General features: G+C 32.9%; 1 protein-coding gene across 3 annotated transcripts in view; it reads right to left on the bottom strand.

The window, feature by feature from the left end:
• Positions 1-8,942: 8,942 nt before the first annotated feature.
• LOC139487443 (caspase-3-like) overlaps positions 8,943-15,901 on the bottom strand; it is a 53,155-nt gene continuing 46,196 nt past the window's right edge. For 2 of the 3 annotated variants that reach the window (XM_071272228.1, XM_071272226.1), the window contains exons 3-5: positions 14,014-14,189; positions 11,548-11,692; positions 8,943-9,314 (exon numbers count right to left, since the gene is read on the bottom strand). In XM_071272228.1, coding sequence (XP_071128329.1) covers positions 9,064-9,314; positions 11,548-11,692; positions 14,014-14,189 — 572 coding nt within the window. In that variant the 3' untranslated portion in view covers positions 8,943-9,063. The remainder of the gene's footprint in view (positions 9,315-11,547; positions 11,693-14,013; positions 14,190-15,901) is intronic. The other variant, XM_071272227.1, reaches the window with a different exon arrangement.

The following is a 15,901-nucleotide window of genomic DNA, read 5'->3' as shown; positions in this document are numbered from 1 at the left end:
AGACGGCGGCTGCAGTGTCGAATCTTTTTGCCTATACCGTGGAAGGATTGGTGTGATGTGGTCGTATTTCATCCTCTTTCAAACACGCTGTATTCATGAATGATGATAGATTATTCAAGTCAATACTGCATTGCAATCCCGTTTTAAGTGAATGAACGAATTCGTTCAAAGTTTCTAAACTTATCGAATCAAAGGTCTTTAACTAGGTTCAATGGAGCAAAAGCTATAGGTTTAGTTTTATTTTCGTTTAATTTAAACACAGTCGGGAATATCCAAATGCTTATAATTCATCAAAAATTATTTGGTTTCTTGTTTCATATAATCGTAATAACAAGAAAATGCCTGTACCAAGTCAGGAAAATGACAGTTGTTATTCAATCGTCTGATGCGTTTGAGCTTTTGATTTTGCTATTTGATTAGGGACTTTCTGATTGACATTTTCCTCGGAAATTAGTAATTTTTGTGATTTTGGTTTTGTTTTACAATAAACACTTGTGTGAATAATTCATCAGCGAAATGTCTCAGCTTATTATGACAAAACGACATAGCGAACTGGCTGCCAAAAGCTCATTATTATTTCATTAATTATTTGGAAATCTTGTCCCTTTAACCAAACATCGAAACGATACAATTAAACTTGAAATTAAAGCTTTTTGATCTATAAATACATAGAAAGAAAAATGGATTAAAACCCTTTAATAAAAGCATATGGATCTTATTCATGATGTACAGTTTAAACATAATTTGATGCTCGATTTCGATTTTGTAATTATTTAACCGAATTTTATATGATTGTACCTGTTACATAGTCATAAAACTGGAAATTAGCAACCATTATACCAACATCATTTGTTACGAACAAGAAATTTCGATTATGTGTTCCATTGTAGCAAACATTAACTTGTGTTTTCAGCTTTATGATATATGTAATCAGTCAAATTTCCTTTGTTTATATTACATATTTTAGTCGTCCAAATATAAATATCACGTCGAAATAGAAAGAACTTTATTTCATGTTTCTTTTGATTTTGCCATTTGATAAGGGACTTTCCGAACAGTGGTATACTACGGTTGCCTTTTTTATTGAACTTTCCTCGGAGTTGCCTATGTTTGTAGTAATTCTTTTTTTTCAAACTGTTTTTATTTATTTTTTTGTTTTTTGATTGTTTGCTTGATTAAAACAAATCGTGTTCCAAAGACAACAAATTGGATTAAACTAATTAATGTATCTAAAAAAGTTCGTAATTGCAGATGATAGAAACCAAACACAAACCCGTCTTTAACAGAGGAAATTAGGTTTATTTAAAATTTAACAAGTTAACAAAAAAAAGTTGAAAAAAAACACGACACAAACTACATTTGTAAAACTTGATTGATCAACATATATACTATCATGAAATACAATTAAAAAGAAACCCTAAATTCACCACGTTTATGTTAGAACGTATTTAATTAATCGACTTACAAAAATAACCATTTTTCTTACTATTTATTCATTTGAATGGATAATTTTTTTTTGCATTTGCAAATCTTTACAAAAACAAAAATATGTTATATGATACTTATTAAAAGACTCTTTATCTGTGTATAAAATGACGTAGTCTGTGTATAAAAAAGTAGCCACCTGTATCTTTCGTGTAAATATAATTTCTGAAAAAGCTATTTGTTTATCATAGTATGATCTAGTTTGAAAAAGAAGTCATTGTTTCATGTTCTAATAATAAAATGCTCTGAGACCTGTTTTAAAAGTGTCAATGAAACTATAACCAAACATTTATGTATCAAGGACACAAGTACTTATTCTTATTGTTGTCATTTCTGAGAAAAACCTTGTTCTAAATATTATGGTAAATCTATTTAAATTCAAGATGGGATCGGTTAGTAGATTATAAAACGAGATATATATTACCCCATCACTTTAAATGTATGAAATAAGGGTAGAATGGATGTCATTTTCAGAGCATGTTGTAAAAATACATTTTAGGTTTAGAAATAGTTTACCGAGAATCATTTTAATATACAACAAAAACATCGATCTAAAACTTGATATTTTAAGATTAAACTATAAAAACAAACTATGTGTTAGGTAAAATTTCAAAAGAATACCGTTTTAGAATCAAGGACTGATAATTATACTATGGTAGGATATATTTTTATTTTTTTTGGTGATCTATTTTAATTGATATTTCTGAGGTATTTGTGAAAGGCAATTCTCTCATTGAAATTAAACCAACTCTATCGTTAATTGTTCGTCAATACGGAAAACAGTTTTAACCTATATAACCGAAATAAAATAACTGTGATTGCATTAATCTATACGGGTACAATCAGTAAATAAATATATGTCATCACGGACCGCCTATTTGGGGGAGAGCTTTCAGTATAACAATCCAAGACCTGTGCTGCAATGATTGGTGGATAAAGGTTTTTTTTATTATAAGATGGATCAAAACTAAGCTTAAAAAAATAAAACAATAATGCTGAATGCATTTGATATTTTTTTTAAACAGGATGGAAAAGTAATGGGGTAATTTTCGGAATTAGATGCGAAAGCTTCTAATTTCTTAAGGTTTAAAAGTTATAAATAAGGTCTTGGTATCTTCCGATGATCTTCTTCAGAAAAAGGACGAGGCGTTCTTTGACAAACCCCTGGTTTATCAACTCTCTGCTCACATACTGATGTCGTTTATCAAAGTCTGAGTAGCAGCTGTAAGCTCGTTCAATGTTTATACAAACAATTTTTAAATTTCACATGAGCAATGTTAGCATACAGGGTTAAAAAATCAAAAGTATGTAAGAATTAATTCAGAAATAGACCGAGATTTAAAATAGTCCAAATGTTCTATAGAATTTATCAGAATCCACAAATGGTTCATTCCACTACGTGACTGAATAATTTTGACGTTTGTGGTTCAACGTATTTTGTAATTTATAATAGACATATAACATAATGACATATTATAGAACAATAAAATACTGACAGGATCTATTAAAGAGTCACGTTATAAGAACTAAAGAAACACAAAAAGTCGAATATACAAAACACACCAGCAAAAATGAAAGATAATACAAACACATTGACGGGATGTATAAGTACCGAGCCACGTTAAATGGATATCACAGAAAACAATCCAAAAGTAAAAGTAATATTAATAATAAAACAAAGACAATTGAAAGAACAATATAACACGTTGTTGAGATGATGAACAACATCAGTACGCAGGATCTATACATCAACACCATCATGTATTATTTGTGAAGTTGATACGGAATATTTATCAACAAGGTCTTGGTACCTTCCGATGAACTTTTGTTTTAGAAAACGACGAGACGTTCTTTGACATACCCCTATATATATAGTACATCAACTTTCTGCACAGACACTGATGACGTTTTACAAAGTCTGAGTAGGAGCTGCATGCTCTTGAATATCGAATAAGTTGGGAAATGTATATCCCATAATTATAATACATATTTTTTTAAGTTATGGTTCCAATTAATGTGTTGGTGTTCTCTAAACCTGTCGGAGATAATCATGTTGAATTATGCTTAGATCTCCCGTAATTAAATTGACAGAGGGGCTGTAATATAAGGCGATTGGGAACAGTCACGTGTCAGAGGGTTTTTATGCATTGTTCTAAATCACGGTTCTGCAATGAATTTTTGAAAAAACTAGGGCTTTTCTGCCACAGGAATGGATTATCTTAGCTGTATTTGGCAAAACTTTTAGGAATATATGGTCCTCAATGCTCTTCAACTTCGTACTTTATTTGGCTTTTTTAACATTTTTTGTTATTCGAGCGTTACTGATAAATCTTTTGTAGACAAAACGCGCGTCTGGCGTAATTATATCGTTGGTGCAAAGATTTTGGAAAAACTGTAGGATACAATGGGAGCAGACTGATTTTGAAAATAACGTAGAATTTCAGATGTTACGTTGCTATTGGTAAACTAAACAGGAATGAATTCCCTCTTTGCATTATGTAAATGTTTCCGATCTTACTGGTGCAAAGAACAATGAAAAGACCTACATCACAACTTATACTGACCACTCTGAAATAGTTCCTGTTACCTGTTACCTAGTCGGTACGTACTGCTTCTGTCAGGAGCTATATATACACAGGTCATAATCACATCAAACATAATTGTACAGGATTTGGCAATAACTATATTTATGTCCACAGGTCGTTTCCGGCTATAGTAAGAAAACCAGGACGGAGTCAAACAAAAATGCTTTGAAAGCAGAGAAAAATGTGCACCTTATAATCATTATAACTCTATAAAATGATAATAAAAATACTAAAAAACCCAGGCTGAAAATAAAGCGTATGTACTTTAATTCAGTCAAGGACATATCAGATAGGTGTTCTAGTATTGTCTTAAGAAGTGAGTATCGGTTGATCTTTGAGATGCTAACAATATTTTTACCACTGGTTTTGGTTTCATAATTTGGCAAATTTGTTATGAAAACAAATTATTTATCTCTTAATTTGAACGCCATATGGATTGATGTAAATAGCACACGGAGGTTTCTGATCAGAGTCCGCATAAACGCAAGATGTCACGATCGAAAAATGTGTTTACATATTGGACAGTTATACCTGTTGTCATTATGGACTGATTTGTAAATTCTGGAGAGAAAGCTGCATACTTGGAGATAATTTTCAATAAAGTAGCCAAAATATTTCTTCCTAAAACTTGTTCAATATATATAATTTCACAAAAGTCATCGATGAATTCAGTCATGACATTTCTTTTTTAAGTTATGCTTAAAAATTATCAAGTTAATATGGTGCACTGAGTGTAAAGTAAAAAGAAAATTAAAATATTTTTTTTTGTATCATACAGCGTATGAGTGATATGCACTGCAACTTGTGCATGTACATAATATCAAATCTTATTTCGTCATTTGTATTATAAACAAAGTCTTCTTTACAATCAAATTGCCCACTAAATTTGATATATATATTTGAAACTCAACATATACCCTCACGACACTTACCAAAGAGGAAATCCTGGATAATCATAGATCTGTTCTGTTCCTTTGGAATTTCAACCAAAGATGAAGAACTGGATCTCCCATCACTGTATTGGATACCTAGACTACATAATTTTCCTTACAAACAACGGTATATTGCTGGGTCTTCCAAGTGCTCCACGAAGCCTCTTTCTAAATTATTATCATCTATTTTATCAGTAATCAAAGAATTGTGAAACTGCCTATTCTAGAGGTGGCGTTAATCAGATGTGGATACTTAAAAATTCCAAAGATCTTTTAGAGTACATACAATCTAACTCTCTTTCATCTTGTAACAGTATTAAAACATTTGACTTTTCTATTCTTTACACAAGTATTCCACATTCCAAACTAAAAGACAAATTGAAAGAGTTGGTATTGCTTTGCTTCATAAAAAAGAATGGCTAACGTAAATACAAGTATCTTGTCTTAGGGAGGGATAAATTCTACTTTGTAACGGATCACTCTGATTCAAACAAAAAATTCTCTGAAAATGATATTATCAAGATGCTTGATTTCTTGATTGACAACATACTTGGTACGTTCGGAGGACGTGTTTTTCAACAGAATGTCGGCATTCCAATGAGACCAAACAGTGCCCCTCTCCTTGCCGACTTGTTTCTATATTATTATGAGGCTGACTTCATGCAGGAACTTCTTAGGAAGAGAGATAAGAAGTTTTCAATAACCTTTAACTCTACTTTCCGCTATATAGATGATGTTCTTTCACTAAATAATTCAAAATTTGGTGACTATGTGGAACGCATCTATCCCATCGAACTAGAGACAAAGGATACTACAGATACAGTTAAGTCGGCCTCATATCTTGACTTACATCTAGAAATTGACAATGAGGGTCGGTTGAAAACAAAACTTTACGACAAAAGAGATGATTTCAGCTTTCCAATTGTGAACTTTCCATTTCTAAGTAGCAACATTTCAGCAGCACCTGCATACGGGTATATATCTCCCAATTGATACGATATTCCCGTGCTTGCATTTCCTATCATGATTTTCTTGATAGAGGGTTGCTGCTCACAAGGAAGCTATTAAACCAAGAGTTCCAAATGGTGAAATTGAAATCATCCCCTCGTAAATTTTACGGACGCCATCACAATTTGGTTGACCGTTATGGAATTACCGTTTCACAAGTGATATCGGATATGTTACCAACGTCGTATTTACAATCCCCTTCCCTTTCATGAATGTGACCTACCGAATAAGACTATTTTCCGGATTTTTTATATCATTAGCAACATGACGGGTGCCACATGTGAAGCAGGATCTGCTTACCCTTCCGGAGCACCTGAGATCACCCCTAGTTTTAAGTGGGGTTCGTGTTACTTATTTTTTAGTTTTCTATGTTATGTCATGTGTACTATTGTTTGTTTTTGTTTTTCATTTTTAGCCATTGCGTTGTCAGTTTATTTTCGATTAATGAGTTTGACTGGTCTGTGATATATTTCGTCCCTCTTTTATACCAGTATCTGTCCATCTCTCTTTCTAATGAGTTTAAGGAGTGATGTTTGACTTAAACAAGGAAAATAGTTTACGACTAACTTAAGCAGAATGATTTACTCTCTATTACTTTACTATTATGCATATTAAGATACTTTCGCAAGATTTGACGACTTTATTAAGAACATTTATTTACAGTGCAACGATTCCCCTGGACAGTAAAATTGTTATCACCCTCCATTAGAACACCTTTTTCGACTTCTGATCTTTTATAGCTTTCAGCGTCATCTACTGACTATTTTTTCAAACAGTGCTTTAAATTAATTCCGCAATCTTTTAAGTTATATATGTGAATTTCATAGGTTTATAGATCAATGGGGGATAATCCAAATGTGAATAATCTGTACGTTATTCTTACTGAGTGTCATCTTGGTAAAAAATCGCACATGATCACTATATTACATCTAACATTTTGATTGGTTTTGACATGTTTCTTTACAATTACTTACCTGATTAACATTTACTATTGAAATAATAATCGATTTGACATGTATCTTCGCATCTTATTTATGGTATTTGACATATTCATCCTTACCTCATTAGTAACATGATCTTTCTGGTCATATAACCGGCGTTGGGATATTCCTTTTGAAATAATTATTAATTTAAAATGTTCCTCTAAATCGTATTACCGGTTATGACATGTTCGTTCTGGACTTATTATCGTTTTGGTAATGTTCCTTCTTAAATCATTTGGAATGCCATCTGTAGAATAAGTGATAGTTTCACTCGTTTTTTCATCTACGATATAACATAGCTAGTCTAAGAGTAGTTTTTTATGTAACACATTGGCAATCATACGTTCGATATCTGGCTTAATCTCTTTCAGATATCCTTACTTAAATGAACAAATTCACCTTGAACTGATCATGGAAAGCATTTTTAAAAGTATATAATATCAATACGGGGTGCATTATGTTATTCAACAGTCATACAGAACATTAATTTTATATAACTAGAGGCTCTCAAGAGCCTGTGTCGCTCATCTGTTAATGTGTTTACAGATGTTGGCCATCTTCGTTGGTAGGCGGGGTCATTAGACACTTTTTTTTAAAAAAGATACCCTAGTATTATGATTGTGGCCAAGTAGTTTTAGAAATGATTTTTACAAAAATGACGAAAAGTTGTTCAATATTGACTATAAAGGGCAATAACTCCTTAAGGGGTCCTCTAACAATTTTGATCATGCTGACTTATTTGTAGATCTTACTTTGCTGAACATTATTGCTGTTTACAGTTTATCTCTATCTATAATAGTATTCAAGATAATAACCAAAAACTGCAAAATTTCCTTAAAATCACCAATTTTAGGGCAGCAACCCGACAACAGGTTGTCCGATTCAATTGAAAATTTGTGAAGGGATATATCTTATTCTGATGGACATTAAAATCTTGAAAGATTTGCCCTAAATGTCTTTAGTTTCAAAGATATAAAGCAAAAACTGCATTTTACCACTATGTTCTAATTTTAGCCATGTCGGCCATTTTGTTTGGTAGGCTGGGTCATCGGACACATTTTATAAACTGTAAACCACAATGATAATTGTGGCCAAGTTTGGTTAAATTTGGCAAAGTAGTTTCAGAGAAGAAGATTTTTAGAAAAGTAACAAAAAATGACGAAAAGTTGTTAAAAATTTACTATAAAGGGCAATAACTCCTTAAGGGGTCGACTGACCATTTTGGTCATGCTGACTTATTTGTAGGTCTTACTTTGCTGAACATTATTGCTGTTTACAGTTTATCTCTATCTATAATAGTATTCAAGATAATAACCAAAAACTGCAAAATTTCCTTAAAATAACCATTTCACAGGCAGCAACCCAACAACAGGTTGTCCGATTAGTCTGAAAATTTCAGGGCAGATAGATCTTGACCTGATCAACAATTTTACCCCGTCAGATTTGCTCTAAATGCTTTGGTTTTTGAGTTATAAGCCAAAAACTGCATTTTACCCCTATGTTCTATTTTTAGCCATGGCGGCCATCTTGGTAGGTTTGACGGGTCACGCCACACATTTTTTGAACTAGATACCCCAAGGATGATTGTGGCCAAGTTTGGTAGAATTTGCCCAAGTAGTTTCAGAGGAGAAGATTTTTGTAAAAGTTTACGGACGACGGACGCAGGACGACGGACGACGGACGCCAAGTGATGAGAAAAGCTCACTTGACCTTTCAGGTCAGGTGAGCTAAAAATCATGTCGTAATAAAATATTCATAAAATAACACTCTTATGCTCAGTGGTTCATTCTAAATTCATACTGCCAGATTTGAACTAGTTCATTACTGCATCCTATTTAATATCCGAACCCTGAACAAAATAAATTTATTTTAGATAGTTATTTTCCTTACCAAAGTCTATATTGCAAGATAAATTAACTAAGGTACTGAATAACTAACAAGACTTAAAATATAAAAGTGGCACCGATTTTTTTTATTTCACTTGGATATAAAACATTAGCACTCTTTCACTACATTATGCTAAAACATACATGATTAATATGTAGATGGTTTAATGCATATTTGAGTATGTTAGTCCCGGATATCCGGTTTTTTAGGCCGGAAGTAAACATATCTTGTTAACATGGAAACAATACAAGGCATCATTTTCATTTTATCAGTAAACTCTTCGTCCTTACACGATTCAAATTCGTAAGCAACAATCCTATTGACTTGAGTAAGCATGTGAACTAGTTCCATTTTAGTCCCGTAATTCTCTATGACGATGCACAGTGCTTGTATAAACCATGAACCGTCTTGATTATTTCTCCAAGAATAGTGGCCTGAAAACAATAAGAAAAAAATCTATTTATGTTTTAATTAACATCTTCAGCAAAATATACTAGTTTAACCTAGCTATCATCTCTTGCACCTTGTCAGTTGTTGATTTGTTAGCTGTTTAAGTTCAAGTGCATTTTTTATTTGAGATTTTTGTGTGTAAGATAGATCAAAGACATCCATAGTTTATATCTAAATTATTTACTGCTTATTGGACTAAAGGTGCATCATGATATGTAGACCGATATATGTTAGTAACTCCTGTTAGTTGTTGAAGACTGATCTTTTGCTATTTATGTCGTTGAATTATTGTGTTTTGACGTATATCACACATGTCGTTATATTTTATTCACATCTCTTATCAATACTTGTTTTCGTATAAAACTGATAAGATTCGAGGTCATGTTTTATTACTGTCGTGTATAAAATCGATTTGGAAGCAAAGCTCTCGATTTTGGATTATTAAAAAGTGTGATTAATATATCAGCACACTTTGAACGTGATTTCATTCAATACTTGACCATATGTTGACTATGTATCATAAAGTATAGTATTATTTAATATGTACCTATATTTTTGTCGTTTGGTATAACTATATTATAGAGATAAGTTATTTTATTGAAGTAAATTAATTGCACATTTTTTATGAACTTTGGCTGGACAAAACGAATGTACAATGATGTATGGTGTGCTAAATCATACACTCATTTCCTTAATCAGTTGCTTAGATTGAGCTTGATATATATTCGACCGAGATGAAAGGCAGGATATAGACTGTCACTGGAAAATGATTGTATGTTGATTTGGAGCAGATGTTCTGCCTTGTAACAGGGCACATGTGGATACCTAAGAGAGTCGTTGCATTAGTTTCTTAATGTGCAGAGTGATACATATGCGACCCACACTGCACTAGGCTTTCGTATATAATGTCACAATTACCATCGGACATAGTTTGTGTATACCTTCTGCAGCCAAACCATATATACAACAGTCAAATGTGTGAATAAAACTTGCATCGCAATATTTTGCATACATATACTACATAAAATAGTAATTGGAATTATTAAAATTGTTAAAACAGTTGTAATCCCTTCAATGATGATCAGAGACTCTTGTGCTGTATAATCAGAATCCAAAATGTCAAAAACCAGTAAAGTGCATATTTCTTAAACATAAAATTTATTTCTGTTTTTTAAATCCTGTGAATAAACTCATCATCGATACCAGGACTAAATTTAGTATATACGCCAGACGCGCGTTTCTTCTACAAAAGACTCATCAGTGACGCTCGAATCCAAAAAAGTTAAAAAGGCAAAATAAAGTATGACGTTGGAGAGCATTGAGAACCAAAATTCCTAAAAGTTTTGCCAAATACAGCTAAGGTGATCTATGTCTGAGGTAGAAAAGCCTTAGTATTTCAAAAAATTAAAAATTAAAAAATTAAAAAATTAAAAAATTAAAAAATTTGTAAACAGTAAATTCATAAATATAACCATATCAATGACAATTCATGTCAGCACAAAAAGTGCTGACTACTTGGCTTGTGATACCCTCGGGGAAATAAATCTCCACCAGCAGTGGCATCGACCCAGTTGTTGTAAATAAACTCATCATAGATACCAGGACAAAATTTAGTATATACGCCAGACGCGCATTTCGTCTACAAAAGACTCATTAGTGACGCTCGAATCCAAAAAAGTTAAAAAGGCCAAATAAAGTACGACGTTGAAGAGCATGGAGAACCAAAATTCCTAAAAGTTTTGCCAGATACAGCTTAGGTGATCTATGCCTGAGGTAGAAAAGCCTTAGTATTTCAAAAAGTCCTGTTTGCCACTTAAACTCTTGTTAAAAGCTTGATGTTTGCCTCTGAAAATTCATACTAAGAACAGTGGAATATTGGAGAATAACCTCTAACCGAGAACAGAGAAAAATTGACAGTGAAACCACCTTCCTAGAACAGTTGAATACTTGAAAATGAAACCTCCTACAGAAACCAGTTCAATATTTGACAATGCAACTTTCTACTCATAGATAAGACTTCCGGTTTGAAACCTCTATTCTATAACAGTTGAGTTTTTGACAATAAAACCTTTAACCAAGACTATTTATCTATTAACTTTCCTACTTGGAACAGTTGCATGAATATTGGATATGAAATCTCCTCCCAGAAACAGAGGAGTATTTGACAGTGAAACACTTACATGGAACAGTTCAAAATTTGATAATGAAAACTCCTACCTGGGACTGTCGAATATGCAAACAGGAAATCAGCTTCAACTGGCACTTTCCGTATAGACGATAGGGCTGGTTCGTATTCTTCAGAGAGTCCACTCTTGTCAGACATGCTGTCAAAGGAATGATTCATAGGTGCTGTGCGACAGGCCTGAAAAAGCAATCGAGGTAAATATCTATCTGCATGATCTATTATTTAAAATGAACACACCAAAAGAAGACAAATTGATTGCAAACAAAATAAGAAAGCCATGCAATATAAAAACCGTGGAACTGTAACAATTAAACGGTAAAAGAAAATATTAGGACATTATGTAAATTAAAAGAGAATGTTGTTTTACAAATCAAAGCTGATGGACATAAAAGTGAGAGACTGGTATTGGATAAGAAAATATGCATATTTCCGGGCGGATTACCTTAAGGACGAAAGCTCAGAGCCAAAATTGAAACAGTGAAATGGTATTCAACACACTAAGCTGTATACAAACTTCAGGGCTTTGAAAGAACAGCCAACATATATAAATGCACTCACACTCTGTGGGGTAAAGGGAGTTTGAAAAACACTTTTTTGACCACCTAGCTATAGGGCAGGTGCATGCAGAGGCTCTTTTGATTGATATTTCTGTTTTCTTTACGCTATATGAATAAATCCTATAAAAGTTACAATGTAAATATCAGAAAGGGAGTGGGCAGTCTATCGGTCCATGTTAAACAGTATAAACGTAGGTATAGCAGAGGCGGATTTAGGGGGGCAGGGGCCGGGGACCCCCTTTTTGGGGGAAAATTTGGTTGCTCATAAAGGGAATCTCTGAAGCGTGACTGGAGCGGGCCCCCTCTTAGGCAGTCAGTGGGCCCCCACTGGTGAAAATTTCTAGATCCGCCAGTGTATAGCATAACCAAACTTATAACATCCCTACCTATGATATATTTTTATTCTCATTAACGGAGTTCGAAGGATCATAAGACCACAGAGAATGAAATACTCATATCTGAATAAAAGTGGGTTTTTTCAAATAATTTCAACACAATAAACGCAATGCTACTTGTCTACACATAAGTGGAATGGTATTGTTCTAAATCTCTAATGCTTAAATTTTAATCACATTGGGAGTACTAGTCTAGATTTTAATTCGGTTTTTTATGTCGACTTTGGCATCTTTAATGGCAGGTGAGTTAACAGACCAAGGTGATTATCAGTATTGGAATGTCATTAGTGAATTAACCTGTAGAGATCATTGACTTTTACTGTTCTAATGAATTTCCTGTCGGACTTTGACCGGCCAGATTATTGCCGGTAACAATTATGATAATGCTGTGATAAACTTATCCTCAGTCTCACTTCAGATTTAATATTGTATTATTGCTACAGGACATTTATTTATGACATTGTAAATCTTATAAACTACAATATGATATTAATCTCGATAAATGATGGTGATATTACATTTCTGATGTATGGTAAATTGTCAAACCAAGAAAAAATATTAAAAATTTAATACGTTTTGAATAAATAGCTTGATTTCATTTGTTTTCCTGACACATTTTAAAATAATTAAAGTAGTATATCATTTGACTAATTATTTTTTAAAACATCAGTATCTCCGATTATCTTGTAAATATAATCCTTTATCCATTTATCTCTATTATTACAGCAAAGAAACGCTATTCTGTAAATTGTTGTGTGATCTTCATTTTAAAAAGATTTTGATGTGTTAACAAACATGGCTGCCTTTGCAAAAAATAAAGCATACGAGAAAAAAAGCAATTGTCGACTTGTATAAATTTGAATAACCACTAGTGATACCCCAGTGTTTTTCAAGTCGAGTATAAATCTGATTATTTGTAATTCGGTGTTGTCACACACTAATAAATACATTTACTGTCTTCTGATTGGTTAAAAGAATTGCTTTTATTTTTAATGTTGTCAGTTTTTATGGCGACACGCCCACTCTGACGTTGTGTATTCATACGCCAACATGTGTGTACGTTGTTATTATTGGTAATATGAATGATATAAAAAGTTCTTTGACACTTATTTTTTATAGAAATTCATTTATAATAAATGACAAGAATTTATTATGAATTTATTGAACCATAAAAATAATTTTTGACTCTTCACATGTTACATAATCTGCTTCGCGGATAATTCAATGTGAAGAGTCAAAAATTAATTTTGTGGTTCAATAAATTTAAAATAAATAATAGCCATTCATTAAACATGTTAAAGAAACTAGATATGTACTTTATGTTTTAGGTGAAACTCTCAAATCGCATTATTTCAATACACTGCAAGTAAAAAAATCCCAAACATACTATTCTGTTGTACAAAATATAATTAGTTTTGATGTCGGAAAATATTTTGAGTAAACTGTCTTCTTTTAGTATTTCGAATGATCAAGATAATGTCACTTCATTCGATCTGTTTCTTTCCGACTGTTTTTGTTTTTCTTACTATTATTAATAAATACATACTTGAACGAAGAATAGTTTCGGTTTTCCAACTAAAGAAGAGCACCTATCTCCTCTAAATGGACCAGTAAGTACATCTAATGATAGCATCCCATCTGTTGCATATATCCGCCCTTCAATTCCATGACTTAAAATAGCACAACCAAAACAATCACAGTCAGAGTGGTCATAATTCGCTGCTGAAACAATCAATAACAAGGTCAAAAAGAAATATGGTTTTTGAAGAATTTTTTAATTTTTCACATTTTTGCAGTTTTCATGGTAACGGCGGCCATTTTCAAAAATTCCGAAGTCCAACTCAAGGTTGCTATATATGATTTTACCCATGTTACTCTTCTTTCATATATCATTTTATTCACTATAATACGTGTACAACTGTGTTCTAGAATAATCCATAATTGACGATCCTAAGTAATGCAAAGGAGACCCATGTAATACTGACTGAAATGAAAAATGTAGAACATGCATGATGATTGTTAAGGGGACAACTATTTGATTATAAGGGAGAGAGGGTGATTTTTTTCTGATCGAATAATCATATTCACCTTCTGATAGGAATGCCTATTTCTACATCAAATCAAAGGTTCCAAAGAATATCAAAACCTCCAAAACAAAATAAACAATAAGTCCTGTATGTAAATAAGAATGTTGTGCTTTCTTTTTAATAATTTTGCTTAAAATTCGACACCCTCAAGTGGAGAAAGTCAGATCAAACTGTCGTAAATTCCCTCAATAAGGAGACAAATGTCCAACAGAGACATAAAACTATAAAGTGCGGCATGATTGAAAATAAAAAAAAATATCCCTCAGAGACAAAAAAAAAATGAGATAAGACATAAATGCCAATGGGATATCTCTCATACATAGAAAAAACATCACGATTGCCAAATGTTATCACTTCCGCCATAAGCCATGAAATAAAGAGATGTGGCACGATTTTGAATAAAACTATTAACCACAAAACATGCTTTTTGTCATTATCGAAGGCTATAAGGTGGCCATTAACTTCTATCAACCACTACATTTTAAATCTTGTGGAAAGTTATTTCATTGGCAATCATTCCGCAGCTTCTCTTTTCTATATTAGGAGATTTCGGATGATATGCAAATTAAATGAGACAAGTATACACCGCAGACCAAACAATAAGATTCAATCAAACGACTACCCATCAGAGACAAACACAAATCAGAAGATATGGCATTATTGGTAACGAGACAACTACCCATCAGAGACAAACACAAATCAGGAGATATGGCATTATGGGTAACGAGACAACTACCCATCAGAGACAAACACAAATCAGGAGATATGGCATTATTGGCAACGAAACAACTACCCATCAGAGACAAACACAAATCAGAAGATATGGCATTATTGGTAACGAGACAACTACCCATCAGAGACAAACACAAATCAGGAGATATGGCATTATGGGTAACGAGACAACTACCCATCAGAGACAAACACAAATCAGGAGATATGGCATTATTGGTAACGAAACAACTACCCATCAGAGACAAACACAAATCAGGAGATATGGCATTATGGGTAACGAGACAACTACCCATAAGAGACAAACACAAATCAGGAGATATGGCATTATGGGTAACGAAACAACTACCCATCAGAGACAAACACAAATCAGAAGATATGGCATTATTGGTAACGAGACAACTACCCATCAGAGACAAACACAAATCAGGAGATATGGCATTATGGGTAACGAGACAACTACCCATCAGAGACAAACACAAATCAGGAGATATGGCATTATTGGTAACGAAACAACTACCCATCAGAGACAAACACAAATCAGGAGATATGGCATTATGGGTAACGAGACAACTACCCATCAGAGACAAACACAAATCAGGAGATATGGCATTATGG

Source organism: Mytilus edulis, chromosome 9, assembly GCF_963676685.1.
Source record: "Mytilus edulis chromosome 9, xbMytEdul2.2, whole genome shotgun sequence".
NCBI lineage: Eukaryota > Metazoa > Mollusca > Bivalvia > Mytilida > Mytilidae > Mytilus > Mytilus edulis.
Note: the sequence above shows the minus strand (reverse complement) of the source record. Positions and strands in the feature narration are given on the sequence as shown.